Consider the following 19,804-nt stretch of genomic DNA (forward strand, 5'->3'; position numbering starts at 1 on the left):
GCACTATAAAAGACAGCCTCCCCTTTGCCTCAGTGGAGCAAAATAGAAGTTGCTACCTAAATCTGTGTCTCCTGAGCTGCAGCTCCTTTTGGGGCAAATAAAAGCCTTTTATTCTTTATTACAGTCTAAAATTTATTTTGGTTTACATTCCCAACCGCTCCTAGTATTCTTGAGCTGATGGGAGAGAAGCCCTGGCTAGGATCAAGAACATGACAGGCCCCACCCAAACCCCGGGGACTTAGAAGCCTCTAAGACCGGAAATGGAATCCCTTCCAAAGAAAAGCTCCAGCCCCTCTAACGTCAGCAATCTTCTTTCCAGCCCCCCACCCGCAGGGAAGGGTAGCCTGCGGCCTGCTGGGAGTTGCAGTCCGCTGCGTGGCCCCACGCCTGCGCACTGGGTACTGCACCAAGCGAGCTGGGAGAGCCGTGGGCGCCCAGGCGGTGAGTCCGGGTGCGTCCGGAGGGCGTGGCTGTCCCTGGGGCGCGGGGAGTGGGGCTCCCTTCCCGTTTGGGCTACAAATATTTGCAGCCTCCAGGCCTGACCTGGTGGCGGGCCCCTGTCCCGCCTGGATCCCCGCTGCCGTTCCTTGAAACCCGGCCGGGCCTTCCCGGGGGTCCTTTGGGGCTGGCGTCGCCCCTCCAGGAAGCGAGACATCTACGCCTGGAAGAGCGCTGGGGCCGCGCCCTTGCCACCAGCATTCGATTTTAAACCGGCTTTTAGACATTTAGGGATTTGTCCTCCTATCATTTCCCCTAGTGCCCTCTTTTCACGACTCCCAGTGCCTCTTTCCGCACACCTCCCTATCCACGGCCCGGTGAGCGCGGGCTCATTCCGGACGGTTTGGAGAGAAGCCATCAGCCCGGAGGGGAAGTGGAGTTTTCATCCGGAAGGGCCGATGGGAGGAAACCCGGAGGGGCAATTCCGTGGGAGACGTGGGGTAAGGTTTGGGTCAGTAAGGGAAGAGCTGCCTAGCTGTGAGGCTGGAGTACACGAAAGGTGGGTCCCCAGACTAAACCGCCAGGGTTCCTGGATGCCCTCCAGCGACACTTAGGTACCTACACGGGGACTAGAAGCTTTCTAGCAACGAGTTCTCGCGAGCAGAGCTGTCTCTGGGCCGGGCATATTGCTGTTCCCTTTCCATCCAGTTGGATCCCTCAAAAGCAATTTTATGAAGAGGATGCTACAAAGAGGCGCTGGGTGTCATTTAAGAAACTAGCCCAGGGATGAAATGGAAACAGAGTGAAGCTTTTGAATGACCAGGCAGGAAGAGATTCCGGGTTTTTTTTTTGTTTTGTTTTGTTTTGTTTTCCCGTTGATCGCGGCCAGGAAAGAAGACAGGTATGTGAGCTGTGGGTAAATTCAGAGAGGACCCATAGCACACGGGCAGGTACCAGTCTTCACACCTTTGGAGACATGTATGTTACCACCAGTGTGACCTTGGAGATTGCACTAAGGACATTTGGATGTTTTTAGACATGAGCATTGCAGGAGTTTATAGTTTCTAACCTCATCACCATTTCTCTCTGGCATTTGCTATGGGTCCTGGGACATGTTATCCAGTTCTCCGAAGCCTCAAACCTCAGTGCCCACATCTGTATTCAGGGTATAATACTAGTACCCACCTCCTAACATTGGGTGAGAACTAAATGAATTAACACACACACACACACACACACACACACACACACACACATACATGGCTTGGAACAGCACCTGGCACTTAGCATGTTGAACATGATAACTGTCCTTCATTATTAACGCAGACCAGATTTCCTGATGGCCTGCCTTGTGTAGTGTATTTTTCTCATGAGAAAGCCACTTGGACTGCATTGCATGATGTGGTTCATGATGATGTTGGCTGAACTACACATACCTGAAATGGAGAAGAATGAGGGATTGATGAGTTGCTACCTTTGCAAGGCATGGCTCTCCCTAAGATGCCGGTGATTGCCGGTGATTGAAGGTGACTGAGGGTTACTCAAAGCTAGGTGAACTTTCAGGTTTACTCACCTCTCTTGTAAGTACTGCTCCCTCGTATTTCTTCTTTGGCTTACTTATATTCAGAAACACAAGAAAATTGTTATTAGACTATGAGTGGAGATATAGACCACCAGATGTATAGGGGTTAATTTAAGGGAAGAGATTCTTAGCTCTGGGTCCAGGAATTCTAGAAAAGAGCTGTTCAATAGAACTTCCTGCAACAGTGTCTACTAAGCATTTGAAATGTGAATAATATGAATAGGAAATAGAATTTTTATATTTAAATAATTTAAACTTAAACTGCCACATGAGACTATAGTCTACCATATTGGACAGAACAATTCTAGAGGGCCCATGGATGGTCTTGAAGTTTTAGTGAACTTTTTGAAACTGGATGCAGAATTTGAAGTGTTATGTGTATTTTTCTAGGAAGTGAGTCCATTGCTTTCATCAGATTTTCAAAACCAATGAAACTATTACAATCTGCTACTTTAGAGCTTTGCTGAAAAGCAAGCGATTAAGGGAGATAAGAATGCCCTGTTAACCACTGCTCTTTCTCCTTTCTCATTTGACCTTTCCTCAGCTTTAGATCCTCCACTCAAGAAATATACAAAGAAACAAATTGGAGTCTGAGACTTTAGGCCCAGATAAATTGGACACTGCAGGAAGGGGGCAATGGCTGTTGCCCTGGGTTGTGCAATCCAGGCCTCCTTGAATCAGGGCTCAGTGTTTCAAGAGTATGATACTGACTCTGAAGTCTTCCGTCAGCGCTTTAGGCAGTTCCAGTACAAAGAAGCAGCCGGGCCTCATGAAGCTTTCAACAAACTTTGGGAGCTTTGCTGTCAATGGTTGAAGCCAAAGCTGCGTTCTAAGGAGCAAATCCTGGAGCTTCTAGTGTTGGAGCAATTCCTAACAATTTTGCCCACAGAGATAGAGACCTGGGTGAGGGAACATTGCCCAGATAATAGAGAAAGAGTTGTGTCACTGATAGAAGACTTACAGAGAGAACTTGAGATACCAGAGCCACAGGTAAGAAAAGAGTTTGGGATCTGGGTAATTATACTAAAAGAAGTAGCAGACACATCTGGTACTAGATCAGCCATTTTGTCTTTTTGTCCTAGGACCTCCCTGCAGTGATTTTTATATTTTCCTTTTGTTGGAATCAGCAAATGGGTCAGTGATTCTCAACTGTTAAACCAAACTCCTTAAATATTTGGTTGTGCCTCTTTTACTGTCCTATAGATAGTGTAATCTACTTATATACACAAAATCAAAACCATCATATAATGTGCTCTGTGGTTTGTGAGCCAAAAACAGCCCAAGGCCTGTTTTTATACAGCCCATGAGATAATAACGGTTATTACTTTTTTAAAAGTGTTGTTTTTTTAAAAAAAGAATAGGCAACAGACCAACACAACCCAGAAAGCCTAAAATCTTTACTATCTGGTTCTTTCCAAAAAGGTCTGTCAACCATAAGTCAAGTAGGGTTTAGAAGTAATATAAAAGAAAAGGAACATAGTGTCTTATAAACTAATGGACATTTCAGCATTCACATGTCTGGGCTTGAGCGTACCAGAAAATCTCATGAAGTCAGATGCTTGCCTCACTGCACAGATTTGCTGTGAAGGCAACAAGCAGAAATTCAGACCAATATAACTCAAACACTATGAATGGTGTTGCTGCTGGTCATGTGATTTTCCAAAGTGACAAACAACTTTGGTGAATCTGAACAATTAGTATAGTATTTCTTTGATTTTCAAATTATGGCTTTCCTAGAAAAGTTAAGTCAAGCTAAAATTTGCAAAAATATTTTGTGATTATATGACCAGCAAGGTGAGGTTCTTGACAGGTTCTTTTTACCTATATGAATATTTGAAGGGGGCACTCCAATGTTGGTAAGGACCTGGAACAATTCTGCACTGTGTGCATTATCTATACTCCCATCTCTGCCCACTAACATCAATGATGAGAGAGAACCGTGGATCGGCTGCCTCCTACATGTCCCCCTATTGGGGATTGAGCCTGCAACCTGGGCATGTGCCCTTGACTGGAATCAAACCCAGGACCCTTCATTCCACAGGCCAATGCTCTATATACTGAGCCAAACCAGGTAGGGCTATTGTGTTGATTCCTGTATGTGCCTTGACCAGGCATCAAACCCACAACCTTGGTGTATTGGGACAACACTCTAACTGAGCTACCTGGCATTATCTATACTCCCACCTCTGCCCACTAAATTCTGATAGCCACCACCTACTACAATATCTAAAATATCTCCTGGGGGTGCTGGCCCTACCCTCTTTCAGAACCACCTAGTAAAACCTGTTTGGGGCTTGCTATAGCTCAGTGATGGCGAACCTTTTGAACTCGGTGTGTCAGCATTTTGAAAAACCCTAACTTAACTCTGGTGCCATGTCACATATAGAAATTTTTTGATATTTGCAACCATAGTAAAACAAAGATTTATATTTTTGATATTTATATTATATATTTAAATGCCATTTAACAAAGAAAAATCAACCAAAAAAATGACTTCACGTGTCACCTCTGACACGCGTGTCATAGGTTCGCCATCACTGCTATAGCTGAACATGGCAGCGTCTTTGGAGAAGGGAGAAAGTGCTTCTAGTTAGGCATTTAGTGGCACTGGAGTCTTGTGTGTTGATGGGATTCTGTAGTTAGCCTGCATGAACAGGATTCTTCCAAAGTTTCCTGACCCTAGGATAGAATTGTTTATAGTTTCCCTTCCTTTCTGTGTCTCCTTGCTTGGCTTACCACATGAAATTTTGTCTTCGTGCAGTCTAATCCTGCATTGCCAGTATGATAGGCACCAGCCAAAGGTGGTTCTTGAGCACTAGAAATTTGGCTAGTCCAAATTGGGATATGCTGTAAGTATAAAATGCACACCACTTTCAGAAGACTTAAGGTGAAAAATAAAGTAGGTGAAATATATTATTAATAATTCATACTGAGTACATTATGAAATTGTGTTATTTTATATATGTATATTTTGTTAATGCATATTATTATATTATTATTTCTTTTATTTTTTTTTCATATGACCACTGGAAAATTTAAAATGACTTTGTTGGCTTGCATTATATTGCTCCTGGGCACTGATGGTCTAGATATTAGAGTGATGGGTTCTGGCATTTTCCCCAGATTGATAGGCAGGAAATACTCTTGGAAGACCTCGCAGCAGTTGGAATGGCAGACATACCACCAAACATCCACGTGGAAGTACCCCCACTCCAAGCAATGGGACCTGTCCCCGAGGCCCCGGTTGCAGATGCGTGGATCCCACAGGAACTGAGCTATGGTGCTGCGGGGGAAGGCCAGTCCTTTCTGGACCCTGGTAAGCCAAAGATTTTATTTCCTTTCCTTGCTTTCTTTTTGAGAACTCAGGAGCTATCCAGGGTTTGGTTTGGTTAGAAACACGGAATAAGGGATGAAAATGGATAAAGAGTAAGTGTGGAAACGTCTCTCTGGGAATAGCCAGCCACAAAACACATTAGATTGATCGGGATTCAAGAAGTTTATTTTTCACTTTTTTTAGTGCCATAAACAAATCATATATTAACTTCTTACCCATTTTTGCACGTACACTTCAGTGGTAATGAATATATTTATAATGTTGCGAAACCATCACCATTACCCATGTCTACAACTATTTTCATCTTGTAAAACTTAAACTTTGTACCCATTTACACAATAACTTCTCATTTCCACCTCCCCCCAATCCCTGAATGACCATTTAAATTTTTGTCTCTATGAATTTGACTACTCTATGTACCTCATATAAATGGAATCATATAGTATTTGTCTTTTAGAGACTGGCTCATTTCACTTAGTGTAATGTCCTCAAGGTTCATTCATGTTGTAGTATATGTCAGAATTTCTATTCTTTTAAAAGTTGAATAATATTCCATTGTGCATATATATTGTATTTAATATATCCATATTTTCATAAATGTATATTGGGTTGCTTCTGTGTTTTAGCTGTCATGAGTAATGCTTCCCTGAGTATGGGTATAAATCTCTTTGAGACCCTGCCTTTACTTCTTTTGGGTATATAACCAGAAGTGGAATTGCTTGATCATATGGTTATTCTATTTTTAAACTTTTGAGGAACCATCATACTGTTTTCCACAGTGGATGTACCATTTCACATTCTCACTAACAGTGCACAAGCTTTCCAGTTTCTCCACATTCTTGCTAACACTTGTTATTTTCTGGTTGTTGATTGTTGTTTTTTGTTGTTGTTGTTTTTATAGTAGCATTCCTATGGGTGTCAGGTGGTATCTCATTGTAGTTTTGTGGGTTTTTTAATCCTCACCCAAGCATATGTGGTTTTTTTTATTGACTTTTATAGAGAGAGAAAGGGAGAAAGAGAGAAACATTGATGTGAGAAACATCTATCAGTTGCCTTCCTTACACACCCTGACCGGGTATCAAACTCACAACCTACGTATGTGCCCTATCTGGGAATCGAACCCACAACCTTTTATTTTTTTAAAAAATTTTTAAAATATATTTTTATTGATTTTAGAGAGATAGGGAGAGGGAGAGAGAGAGAGAAACATCAATGATGAGAGAGAATCATTGATTGGCTGCCGCCTGCATGCCCCACACTGGGGATCGAGCCCGCAAGCCAGGCATGTGCCCTTGACTGGAATCGAACCTGGGACCCTTCAGTCCGCAGGCCGATGCTCTATTCACCGCGCCAAACCAGCTGAGGCAACCCGCAACCTTTTAGTGTATGGGACAATGTTTCAACCAACTGAACCACATGGCCAGGACTAATTATAGTTTTGATTTGCATTTTCTAAATGATTAGTGACGTTGAACATCTTTTCATGTGATTTTTGACCATGGATATATCTTTTTTTTTTTTTTTTTACCAGTCTGGATGAACACACTTTATTTAGTTTTTGTTGTTTTACATTTATATTGAATTTATTGGTGTGACATTGGTTAATAAAATTACATAGGTTTCAAGTGTACAATTCTATATGACATCATCTTTACATTGTATTGTGTGCACAACCCAAAGTCAAGTCTCCTTCTATCACCATTTATCTGCCCTTTACCCTCTTCTACTCTCCCCATCCCCCTTTCTTTCTGGTAATCACCATACTGTTGTCTGTGTCTGTGAGTTTTTGGGGTGTTTTTTTGTTTTTGTTTTTTGCTTAAGAATGTCTATTCAGTCCTTTGCACATTTTTAAATTGGGTTGTTTAGCTTTCTTTGTTGAATTTTAAAGTTCTCTATATTATGGGTATTAATCCCTTATCAAATATATGATTTGTAAGTACTTTTTGCATTCTGTGGGCTTTTTTACTCTGTTGACACTGTCTTTAGATGAACAAATGTTTAAATTTTTCATGAAGTACTATGTCTACTTTTTCTTTTATTGCCTATGCTTTTCTTGTCATATCCAAGAAAACGTTGCCAAATGAAATGCCATTACACTTTTGCTTTATGTTCTTCTAAGGCCTTAACTTTTAGGTTTTTGATCCATATTGAGCTAATTTTTTGCATATGGTGTTAGGTAAAAGTCCAACTTTATTTGTGTGTGTGTGTGTGTGTGTGCATATTCAGTTTTCCAGCACCATTTCTTGGAAAGATTGTCTTTTCTCCATTTAATGATCTTGGTATCTTTGTAAAAAGTCATTTGACCATATATTTGATGGTTTCCTTCTGGGCTCTCTATTCTATTACATTTGTCTGTATGTCTAACTTTATGTCAGTACCAAACTGTTTTGATTACTGTAACTTTGTAGTAAATTTTTGAAGTCATGCCAAAACCGGTTTGGCTCAGTGGATAGAGCGTCGGCTTGCGGACTGAAGGGTCCCGGGTTCGATTCCGGTCAGGGGCATGTGCCTGGGTTGCGGGCACATCCCCAGTGGGAGATGTGCAGGAGGCAGCTGATCGATGTTTCTCTCTCATCGATGTTTCTGGCTCTCTATCTCTCTCCCTTCCTCTCTGTAAAAAATCAATAAAATATATTTAAAAAAAAAATTTTTTTTGAAGTCAGGAAATGTGAATCCTCAAATTTTGTTCTTTCTTTTCAATAGTGTTTTGTCTATTTGAGGTCCCTGGAGGTTCCATATGAATTTTAAAATGGGTTCTCCTTTTTCTGCAAAAAAAATGTCACTTGGATTTTGACAGATTACATTGACCCTATAGACCATTTTGGATAGTGTTAACATCTTAACAATATTAAATCTTCCAATCCATGAATGTGGAATGTATTTCCATTTATGTCTTCTTTAATTTCTTTTACCATTGTTTTATAATTTTCACTGTACATTTTTCATCTACTTGTTTAAATTAGTTCCTGTTTTATTCTTTTTGGTGCTGTTATAAATTGAATTGTTTTCATAATTTCCAGAATTGTTCATTGTTAGTTTATAGCAATGAAACTAATTTTTGCATGTTTATTTTGTATCCTGTTATGTTGCTGAATTCATTAGAATAGTTTTAAATAGAATCTTTAGGATTTCCATTAGATCATATAATCTACTAATAGAGATTATTTTACTTCTTCCTTTACATTTTGAGTGCCTTTTACTTCTTTTTCTTGCCTAATTGCTCTGCCTACAACTTCCACTACTGAGTTTAATAGAAGTGGCCAAAGTGGGCATCCATATCTTCTTCCTAACCTTAAAGAAAAAGCTTTCAGTCTTTCACAATTGAGTATGATGTTCCCTGTGTGTTTTTCATATATGCCTTTTATTATGAGGAGGTAATGTCCTTCTGTTCCTATTTTGTTGAATGTTTTTATCATTAAAGGTGTTGAATTTTGTTTAATGCTTTTTCTGCATCAATAGAGATGATCATGTGGTTTTTTCATTATGTTAATATGGTGCATTACACTGATTGATTTTCATATGTTGAAACATCTTTATATTCCAAGAACAAATACAACTTGGTCATGGTGTATGATCATTTTTTATTTTCAATTATAGTTGACATACAATATTATATTAGTTTCAGGACATTATATAACTTAGCAAGTGTTCATCCTGATAAATCTCATACCTATCTAACATAATAATTTTAGAATATTGACTATATTCCCTATGCTGTACATCACAGTGACTATTCTGTAACAACCAATTTGTACTTCTTAATCCCTTCACCTTTTTCACCCATCTTCTCAGCCTCCCTCCCATCTGGCAACCATCAAAATGTTCTCTGTATATGAATCTATTTCTGTTCTGTTTATTCATTTTGTTTATTTTTTAGATTAGGTTGTTGATAGATATGTATTTATTGCTATTTTATTGTTCATATTTTGATCTTTTTAAAAATTCTTCTTTTTAAAGAAGACCCTTTAACATTTCATGTAATACTGGTTTGGTGGTGATGAACTTTAGCCTTTTGTTGGCTGGAAAGCTCTATATATGTCCTTTGATTCTAAGTGATAGCTTTCTGAGCAGAGTAATCTTGGTTGTAGGTCCTTGCTTTTCATCACTGAATATTTCTTGCCAATCGCTTCTAACCTGCAAAGTTTCTGTTGATAAATCAGCTGACAGTTTTATGGGAGCTCCCTTGTAGGTAACTAACTGCTTTTATCTTGCTGCTTTTAAGAATTTCTCTTTGTCTTTAACCTTTTGCATTTTAAGTATGATGTGTCTTGGTGTGGGCCTCCTTGGGTTCATCTTGTTTCTGACTCTCTGTGCTTACTGGGCTTGTATATCTATTTCCTTCACCAGGTTAGGCAAGTTTTCTGTCATTATTCTTTCAAATAGGTTTTCAATTTCTTGCTCTCTCTCTTCTCCTTCTGGCACCCCCATGATGCAAATGTCTATACCTTGAAGTTGTCCCAGAGGCTCTTTACACTATCTTCATATTTTTGGATTCTTTTTTTCCCTTGCTGTTCTGATTGGGTGTTTTTTACTTCCTTCTATTCCAAATCACTGATTTGATTCTTGGCTTCATCTGCTCTACTGTTGACTCCCTGTAAATTTTTCTTCATTTCAGGTACTGTATCCTTCATTTCTGACATGATAACTACAGATTTAAAGGTCATGTGCAGGAGACAACCAATTGATGTGTCTCTCACATTAATGTTTCTCTCTCTCTCTCTCCCCCCTCCACCCCTTACCCCCCCCCCCGCCCTCCTTCCCTTCCACTCTCTCTGAAAATCAATTGAAAACATACCCTCAGGGGAAGATTAACAAAAAAAGAAAAGGAGCAATGGCCTCTTCCAACACTTCTGTCTGACAGAAAGCTGCCCCCAAACCAGACATTTCATTTCCTCCCAGTATACCCCTATTTCCATTCAAGATGCTGTGTTGGGGGGGGGGAGGGTGAGTCCCAGTAAATCTGTGTGTAGACCCCTTAGGAGGAACTGCCTGGGACTCCATCATCCCTCCATCTCAGCCACAATCTCCACTGGTTTTTACAGCCAGAAGTTATGGGGTCTCCTTTGCCTGGGTCTGGAACCCCTAGGCTTGGAGGCCTGGTGTGGGGCTGAGACCCCTTGCTCCTCAGGGAGGACCTCTGCAGCTGAGATATCCCTCCCAGTTTTAAAGTGCCACACGTGGGTGTGGTAGCAGCCCATTCCTTGTTTCTGCCCCTCATACCAACCAGTCTCGATGTGGCTTCTTTAAATCCCTAGTTGTAAGACTTCCATTTAGCTAGATTTTAGGTAGTTCTGACTGATGGTTGTTCTGTAGTTGTTATAATTTTGATGTGGTTGTGGGAGGATTTGAGTTCCATATTTACCTATGTTGTCATCCTGACTGGAAATATGTATATTCCTTTAAATATACTGCTGAGCCATGCACGGCCAGGCATGGCTCAGTGGTTGAGCATCAACCTATGAACCAGGAAGTCACAGTTTGATTCCTGGTCAGGGCACATGCTCAGGTTGCGGGCTCATCCCCAGTGTGGGGCGTGTAGGAGGCAGTCGATCAATGATTCCCTCTCACTGATGTTTCTACCTCTCCCTCTCCCTTCCTCTCTGGAGTCAATAAAAAAAATAATATATAATATACTATATATGATTGGCTTTACTGCTGAATTCAATTTGCTAATATTTTATTCAGGATTTTTGCATTGGTGTTCATAAGGAATATTGTTTTTAGTTTTCTTATAGTGTCTTTTTCAAGCTTTGATACCATGGTAATGCTGGACTCACAGAATGAGTTAGGAAGTGTTTCTGCCTCTGACTTTTTTTTTTTTAATTTGAGAAGCATTGGTATTAGTTCTCCTCTAAATATTTAATAGAATCCACCAGAGAAGTCATTAGGTCCAGGGCTATTCTTCATCAGGAGATTTTTGATTACAGATGAAATCTCCTTGCTAAATTCTAGGTCTATTGAGATGTTTGCTTCTTTATGATTTAGTCTTGGTAGGTTTTGTGTTTCTAATAATTTGTCTATTTCATTTGGTTATCCAATTTGCTGACATACTATTTTTCATAGTACTCTCTTATAATTCTTTTTAGTTATGTAAAATCATTGTTAATGCCCCTACTTTCATTTTTATTTTAGTAATTTGAGCCTTCTCTCTTTTTTCTTAGTCCATTTAGCTAAAGGTTTGTCAACTTTGATTTTTTTTTAAACCAGCTTTTGGTTTCATTTATTTTTTTGTTATTTTTCTAGTCTCTATTTTATTTATCTCTACTCAGTCATTAATATTTCCTTCTTTCTGCCAGCTTTGGGTTTAGTTTTTTTTTTTCTTAGTTCCATAAATTATAAAATTATGTTGCTTTAGGGTCTTTCTTGTTTATTAATATAAGTATTTATATACAGGATGGGGCAAAAGTAGGTTTATAGTTGTGAGTTCATGAAACAGAGTTTATTCCTATATTATTATTTATTAATTTTTGAATTATTTTCCATATGAACTATAAACCTGTTTTTGCTCCATCCTGTATAGCTATAAATTTCCCCCTTAGCACTGCATTCATTGTGCCCCATAAGTTTGGATATGTTGTGTTTTCATTTTCATTTATCTCTAAGTGTTTTTTAATTTCCCCTGTGATTTCTTCTTTGATCCATGGGTAGTTTAAAACTATGTTATTTATTTTTCACATATTTGTCAATTTCCCCATTTTCTTTCTGTTATTGTTTTCTAACTTCATCCTGTTGTGGTATATCTATATTGTGAAATCAATTGAGAGTAATTTGTGGCCTAACATATGGTCTATATACTAGATATATAAGGTATCCCCAAAAATGTATATACACACTTTGAATAATTATAAAGGCAGTATTTATTAAAATACATTTTATTTTTTAAATTGAGCTGTCAGATGTAAAAGTGTGTGTACAATTTTTTGGGATACCCTGTATATTACCAGTGGGGAGGAACTTCTATCATTTTGCTATTTGTTTTCTATATGTCTTAATAGCATTTTTGTTCCTTATTTTCTACATTACTGTCTTTTGGGTTTAGTCGATTGTTTTATATCAAAATGCTTAAATTCCTTTATCATTTATTTTTGCATTTATTGTATGGCTGTTTTCTTTTAATCTGTAATCAAAGTGGTTTCCATGGAGATTACACTTAACATCCTAAAGTTATGCTCTAATTTGAATTTATAACATCCTAATTACCATAACATCCGGAAACTCCACTTTTTTACAGCTCCATCCCTACTCTTTTCAGTTGTTGATGTCACAAAATTACATCTTTATAGAATATGTGCCCCAAAACAAACCAATAATTATTTTAAATGCATTATTCTCTTAAATTATATAGAAAATAAAATGGTGAGTTACAAATAAGTTACCATAATACTAGACTTAGACTAATAATTGTGTTTTTAAAAATCTATTAGTCATTTAAATCATGTAGAAAACAAAAAGTGGAATTATAAATCATTGTTACAATAATACTAGATTTTATAATTGCCCACCTATTTACGTTTATTGAGATATTTATTTCTTCATGTGGCTTCAAGTTACTGTCTAGTGTCCTTTTTATTTCATCCTGCAGGACTCCCTTGAGCATTTTTTCACATCAGGTCTAGAGGTAATGAACATCCTCAGCTTTGGTTTATCTGGGAATGCCTTAATTTCTCCTTCACTTTTGAAGGACAGTTATGTTAAATATAGGATACAATTCTTGGTTGACAGTTTATTTTAGTACTCTGAATATGTCAGCCCACTGCTTTCTGACCTGCAAAGTTTCTGATAAGAAATCTGCATATTTTCTTTTTTTAAAAAAATTTCTTTATTGGTTAAGGTATTACAAATGTGTCCTCATCCTCCCATTAACCCCCAACCTCCTCCCCCCTACTCATGCTCTCTGCATATTTTCTTATTAAGGCTCCATTGTATATAATGAGTCTCTTCTCTCTGCTGCTTTCAAGATTCTGTCTTTGACTTTTCAAAGTTTGATTATTACATATCTTGGTGTGAGTCTCTAAGTTCATCTTACTTGGAGTCTGTTGAACTAATTAAATGTTTGTATTCATGTCTTTCTTCAAATCTGGGAACTTTTCAGCCATTATATCTTCAAATATTAGCTAGTAATATTATATCTAATGATAAATCTTTCTGCATATGCATTTCCATTCCCCATGTTAATTCACTTAGCAACAGTGCCAGGTAGGAAGATCACATAAAATGCTGAGAAATGCTACTGCTCTTGTTTTTAATACTTTCCAAAGCACAGGAAAGTCTAGTATATTTAACATGGGAAAGATAGAATGAATTTAAAAAGTAAAATATTGCCCTAGCTGGTTTGGCTCGGTGGAGAGAGCGTCGACCTACGGATCCAAGGGTCCTAGGTTCGATTCCAGTCAAGGGCACATGCCTGGTTTGCGGGCTCGATCCAACGTGTAGAAGGCAGCCAATCAATGATTCCCTCTCATCAATGATGTTTGTATCTCTCTCTTCCTCTCCCTTCCTCTCTGAAATAAAAATATTTTTAAAAATAAAGTAAAAATAAATAAAAAGTAAAATATACCAATTAGGAGTAGGGGAAACTACCTTTTTTTCATCACTCTTAAAGTAATATATTATGCTTTTTAAAATGATGTAACACTGTTCCATAATTTAAACATTAATTCTACTTTTACTGCTTTTTTATAAAAGAGAAAACATAATGGATGTATTACATGAAGCACTTCCTATTTTAGGCTGAGTGGAAAGAACAGCTTGTTGGCAGAGTGGAAGAATAAATTTTAAACTGATGGAAATAAGCCAAATTATTTTATATTAAAGTTTGGAATATACCCTGTCAGCAAAAAGTGAAGCTGTTGGTATATATGAAATGGAAATACACACACACACACACACACACACACACACACTTCTTTATCCATTCATCTGTCAATGGACACTTAAGTTTTTTCCATATCTTGGCTATTGTAAATAATACTGTACTGAACGTAAGGAATGCCTATATATTTTCAAATTAGTGTTTTTATAATCTTCAGATAAGTACCCAGAAGAGGAATTGCTAATCCATCTCTTTACTTTCATTCTATTTGTATCTTTGAATCTAAAGTTTGTCTCCTGTAGACAGCATATAGTTGGATTTTTAAATCCCTGCCTTTTGATTGAGTTGTTTAATATGGATTATTAAACAACATTTAATCTTGTTTTGATATAATGTTCTAAAATTTAAATCTCCATCAAACTAGCTTGCTAATGTTATTTTAATAATGCTAATATGTAAAGGTCATTCTGCATTTAGATATCAAATCATCAGTTTCCAGCCCACATGGTACTGCACACCATGTTACTACACACCAATATTCTTTGACAGAGCTGAGGAAGGCAAAGAAGGGGTGTAGAAAAGAGGATTTGAGCTACAGGGTCTCTCAATGAGAAGGGTGGTAGAATGTAAGGGGAGCAACAATAATAGAAACATCTCCTGTTCTTCGATTGACAATGAGAAACACTATTTGATAGATATTTGGGTTAATTTCAAGAGAATCCACTTCTAGATTTCAGTTGAAACAAAAACTGCTTTTGCCAACCCACTCAATTTCCTTTTGTTTTTAATCCTTACCCAAGGATATTTTTCTGTTGATTTTAAGAGAGTGGAAGAGAGAGGGAAAGACAGAGAGAAATATCGATATGAGAGAAACACATTATCTGTTCCCTCCTGCAGGAGCCCTGACCAGGGCCTCAGGCCAGGGAGGAGCCTGCAACCAAGGTGTGTGCCCTTGACTGGAATCGAACCCAGGACCATTCAGTCCACAGGCCAATACTCTATCCATTGAGCCAAACCAGCTAGGGCTCAATTTCCATTTTAATTTGAAAATCTCAACTGAAATTATTTCAGTAAACAGTTTTATAACTCCTACTTTTACCTCTCTTCACTTGGTACTCAGTAGTAGCATTTCTGTTTTAATATGCCAAAACTTTAAGAAGATGTACTTCATATTTTGGCTCTAACCTAATTAAATCTATACCAACATAGATACAGAAGTAATTTAGGACAGTGATTTCAGCATAGAATTGATTACCTCTCCTTCCATAGATTAGAGGAGAATAGTTTTGAATTGAGCAAAAATGGATGTTCTCTCCTTTTTGTTTTCTTCTTTTAAAAGACTCTTGTATAAGATTCTGGTGAAATAATAATAATTAAGGTAGAAGTAGATATTAAGTGGCTATATGTCCAAGATATCAGCCTGAACTCCAGAAAAACCATTAGTAACACAAACAATTATGCTTCTCACCTTTCTAATGGCCAGGATACTCAATCCCAAAGCTTGATGTGAGCTTTCCATTGGAGCAAAGAGAAGAAGCATGGGTGAAGGAGCTACAAGATTCCAAAGAAATTAAACAATTACTTGAATCCAAGATAGGTAAGTAATTGTTCATTGATACTAGAGAAGAAAGAAAAGAAAAATTCATCCTTAATCAGGGTAAAGAATTTTGGCTTCCATTTAGTAATTTCTATATCCCTACTGATGGTTTACTATAACTCTTCATTTTCCTTCATGTTCTTTTCTCTGTGGGACACAGTGACATCTAGAGTTTCTGTCTTCTTCTCCTAGGTTTTGAGATCGGGATAGAAAATGAAGAAGATACTTCAAAGCAGAAAAAACTGGAAAATATGTACCCATTTCTTGTTACTTTAGAGGAGAATGCTAACCATGGTCCCATTTTGCAAAAAGACTATGTACAGTTAGAAAATCAATGGGAAAAACCCCCAGAGGATTTACAGACAGATTTGACAAAACTTGTAGATCATCAGAATCCCTCTATAGGAGAGAAACCTGAGAGCTCTAGCTTGGAAGAACCTCTCAACCCTAGAACCCATAAGAAAAAGAGTCCAGGAGACAAACCTCACAGATGTTCTCAGTGTGGAAAATGTTTTGCCCGGAAATCACAACTTACAGGGCACCAGAGAATTCATTCAGGAGAGGAACCTCATAAATGCCCTGAATGTGGAAAAAGATTCCTTCGTAGTTCAGACCTTTATAGACACCAACGACTTCATACAGGGGAGAGACCCTATGAATGTACTGTGTGTAAAAAGCGATTCACTCGGCGCTCACACCTTATAGGGCACCAGAGAACCCATTCTGAAGAAGAGACTTATAAATGCCTTGAGTGTGGGAAAAGCTTTTGTCATGGATCAAGTCTTAAAAGACATCTGAAAACTCATTCTGGTGAAAAACCTCATAGATGTCACAATTGTGGGAAAAGTTTTAGTAGACTGACAGCTCTTACTTTGCACCAGAGAACTCACACAGAAGAGAGACCTTTTAAATGTAATTATTGTGGGAAAAGCTTTAGACAGAGACCAAGCCTTGTTATCCATTTAAGAATTCATACAGGGGAGAAGCCATACAAATGTAGTCATTGTTCTAAAAGTTTCAGACAGAGAGCAGGCCTTATTATGCACCAAGTCACTCACTTTAGAGGACTTCTTTAAGAATTATTAAAGGAAACAGGTCATGCAGAAATTGGCACTAACTCAAAAAAAATCTTAACTTGAAGCAGTCTGTTTGTCTTGGAAGAATCTTTTTTGTTTGAGCTTATAGAAACAGATTTTCTCTTTTTTTTTTTTTTACTATTAAAAACCTATCTTCCAAGGCATGTGAATTCTAGAGTATCTACCTATTCTTGCAACTCTTACAACTTTACTAGATTTGATGTATTCTATCTTTACAACTCTTACTTTTTAATGAAAATGAAAATGTGTCCCAAGCCAACCATATCATAGATGAAAGCATAAAACATATAGGGTAGGGTCAATATAATGGATAACCATGTCTATCTGGTATATTATAGCAGCACCATAATTATTCTGCTGTCATTATTAAAGGTGGTTATATTAGTTTAAAGCTTTATTTGTGTTCCAAGTGGCAAGAAAGGAGACAGTGTATTTTGTTCAAAATAAAAACGTGTCAGGAACATATGGATAAAGAGGATTTCATTTGCCTCATAAGAACTGGGTTATTTCCACTGAAAATATTTATGTTTATGAAATTAAGATTTTAACCTCTTTGAATTTTGCCAGATTTGCTAATCTGCTTATTTGGCTGCTTGTTAGAGCTGTTAATTTAATGGTTTATTTTGTTCACTGAATGAATAAACTCTAGGGGGAAGAATCCATTTGACAGTTGAAGTCATATAATTAGAACCTGATTCAAATTAGATTGACTAATTTGAGGAGCCAGTGTCCATTGCTTTTTAAAATAAATAAATATATATATATATATATATATATATATATATATATATAATTATTGATTTCAGAGAGGAAGGTAGAGAGATAGAAACATCAATGATGAGAGAGACTTATTGATTGGCTGCCTCCTGCACGACCCACACTGGGGATTGAGCCTGCAACCCAGGCATGTACCCTGACCAGGAATCAAACCATGACCTCCTGATTCATAGGTCTACGCTCAACCACTGAGCTATGCTGGCCAGGCAGTGTCCATTGCTTTTTACTATCCTTTGGTATTCAAATATTCCTCATTCTTTAATTCAGTGTCTCCCTAAGTGTGTGTCATAGAACACTTAGTTCTGTAAGATATTTTGCAAATAAGGTTGGGAATCCCTGCTTTTTCCCCTTTCTAGATTCATAGTGCATATCAGCATATGAGAATCTCTGATAGGTCCTTCAGTAAAGGCAAAAAAAGCGCAACTCTGTTGGCTCAATGTTTTGACCCTAGAACCCTTTTTCATGTACACCCAAGTAATAACCCACAGAACTAGTATTCTGCAAATATCTCTTGGAACACATGCCTTTAACATATATTTCTATAGTTATCAATATAGTCTTATTACTCCCAAGCCTAGTTATCTCCAGTCATTTGAAGGGTGTTATGAAAAATTCTTTACACATATGTTTTTATGTAATACACAGATAAACATACACACATTTTAAGGAGGTGAGGCTCACTAATTCAGATACTTTATAAGTTGCTCAGTGATTCTCAACCTCTTTGAATTTTACTTATAATCACATACATACACATTGCTACTTATATAAATGTTCTCATATAATCATAGTAATGACTCAAACTCCTGTAGCAAGGGAAGAATTCTTTGTCAGTTAAAGCTGTTAATACATGAAAATATTCATTCAGCCTAGTTCCTTGTTATAAAATACAAAAAAAAATAGAACATTCAAGTATTTTCCCTTTATGAAGATACCAGTCATCTTTTCCTTAAACTAGATTTAGGGAAAGTATATTTTTTCTATTCCACTGAACTTCTTGGAAGTCATATTTAAGTACTTTGGGGGTATCTACTTTGTGCCTAACTAGTCCTGTTCTAGGCTTAATGGAAACTAGTAAAGAAATTAATTCATGGGTCAGGTTCATAAAGAGTTTATAATATCTTTAATTAAACAAGAGTTGGGAAACAAATGGAGAAGAATGCAAGAGAGTTTGTATTAAGTGCCAAATCATATCAAGTGCTAAAGCTAGGATGTGTCTTTAATTATTGTCACCCCAGTCCCTGTATGACGCTGCTATAAATGTGGGATTAAATACTGAGATCCTAGTAGCAATAAAATGTAACATGGGAGGAGTCTGAATGTAGAGATGAAAAACACTGAATGTAATGGCTTCTCTTTTCTCTCTTGTGGAATTGCATTCCAACCAGAATAGTGCCTTAGAATGGATGTGCCCAACTGCTCTGTATCTATGCAATATTTTAATAAAGTGGAAATATATATATGCTCTTTCTGCTTCAATCACATAAACTAATTGTTTGCACAACTTAGAGCTGCTTCCATGAGCAGTGGCAACAGGCACCACAATTGACTCCTGCCCCTAAGCTGGAATCACTTTACTCTCTGCATTTAATACAGTCAATTTTAGCCAGTAGGGTTAGTTGTAGTCATAATGTGAGCTACATCCTCCCCTTCATAGAACATCCATTATTTATTTTGAGGCACTGAATCAAGAAATACGAGAAATAGTTATTGGAAAAATAGATCATAGAACATTGTATGAGTGTCCCTAATTTTATTTCACAAAAGTAAGGGCAAAATACAGTACAAAAAATACAGTACCTACCTATCTTGTAATCAGTATGAGGGTCAAAAACAGTACCCACCTTATAAGTACTATGAAGATTAAATGAAATATATTTTGTTCAGGCCCTACACAGTGTAAGCTTTCGATGAATATCCAGCATATTGTGTTTTATTTTTTGTTTTTTTAATGATAAAAGCATTTAAGGCTATGGACTTTCCTATAAATATGGCTTTGGTCACATGCCATAGTTTTTATATATAATGTTTGTATTAATCAGGATTCTCCAGAGATGCAGAAGCCAGTAAATATATATATATAGAGAGAGAGAGAGAGGGGAAGATGTTTGTTATAGGAATTGACTCATGTTGTCATGAAGATTGATAAGTCCCATAATCTACCATC

The 19,804-nt window shown here is 37.5% G+C and overlaps 1 protein-coding gene across 1 annotated transcript; it reads left to right on the forward strand.

The window, feature by feature from the left end:
• Positions 1-385: 385 nt before the first annotated feature.
• Positions 386-17,318, forward strand: ZNF449 (zinc finger protein 449). Its single transcript, XM_081081404.1, has 5 exons — positions 386-441; positions 2,565-3,010; positions 5,144-5,336; positions 15,650-15,763; positions 15,956-17,318. The coding sequence occupies exons 2-5, from the start codon at positions 2,657-2,659 to the stop codon at positions 16,837-16,839; spliced, it is 1,545 nt and encodes a 514-aa protein (XP_080937530.1). The 5' UTR covers positions 386-441; positions 2,565-2,656; the 3' UTR covers positions 16,840-17,318.
• Positions 17,319-19,804: the final 2,486 nt, after the last annotated feature.

This window comes from Myotis nattereri, assembly GCF_964212035.1.
Source record: "Myotis nattereri genome assembly, chromosome: X".
NCBI classification, from domain to species: domain Eukaryota; kingdom Metazoa; phylum Chordata; class Mammalia; order Chiroptera; family Vespertilionidae; genus Myotis; species Myotis nattereri.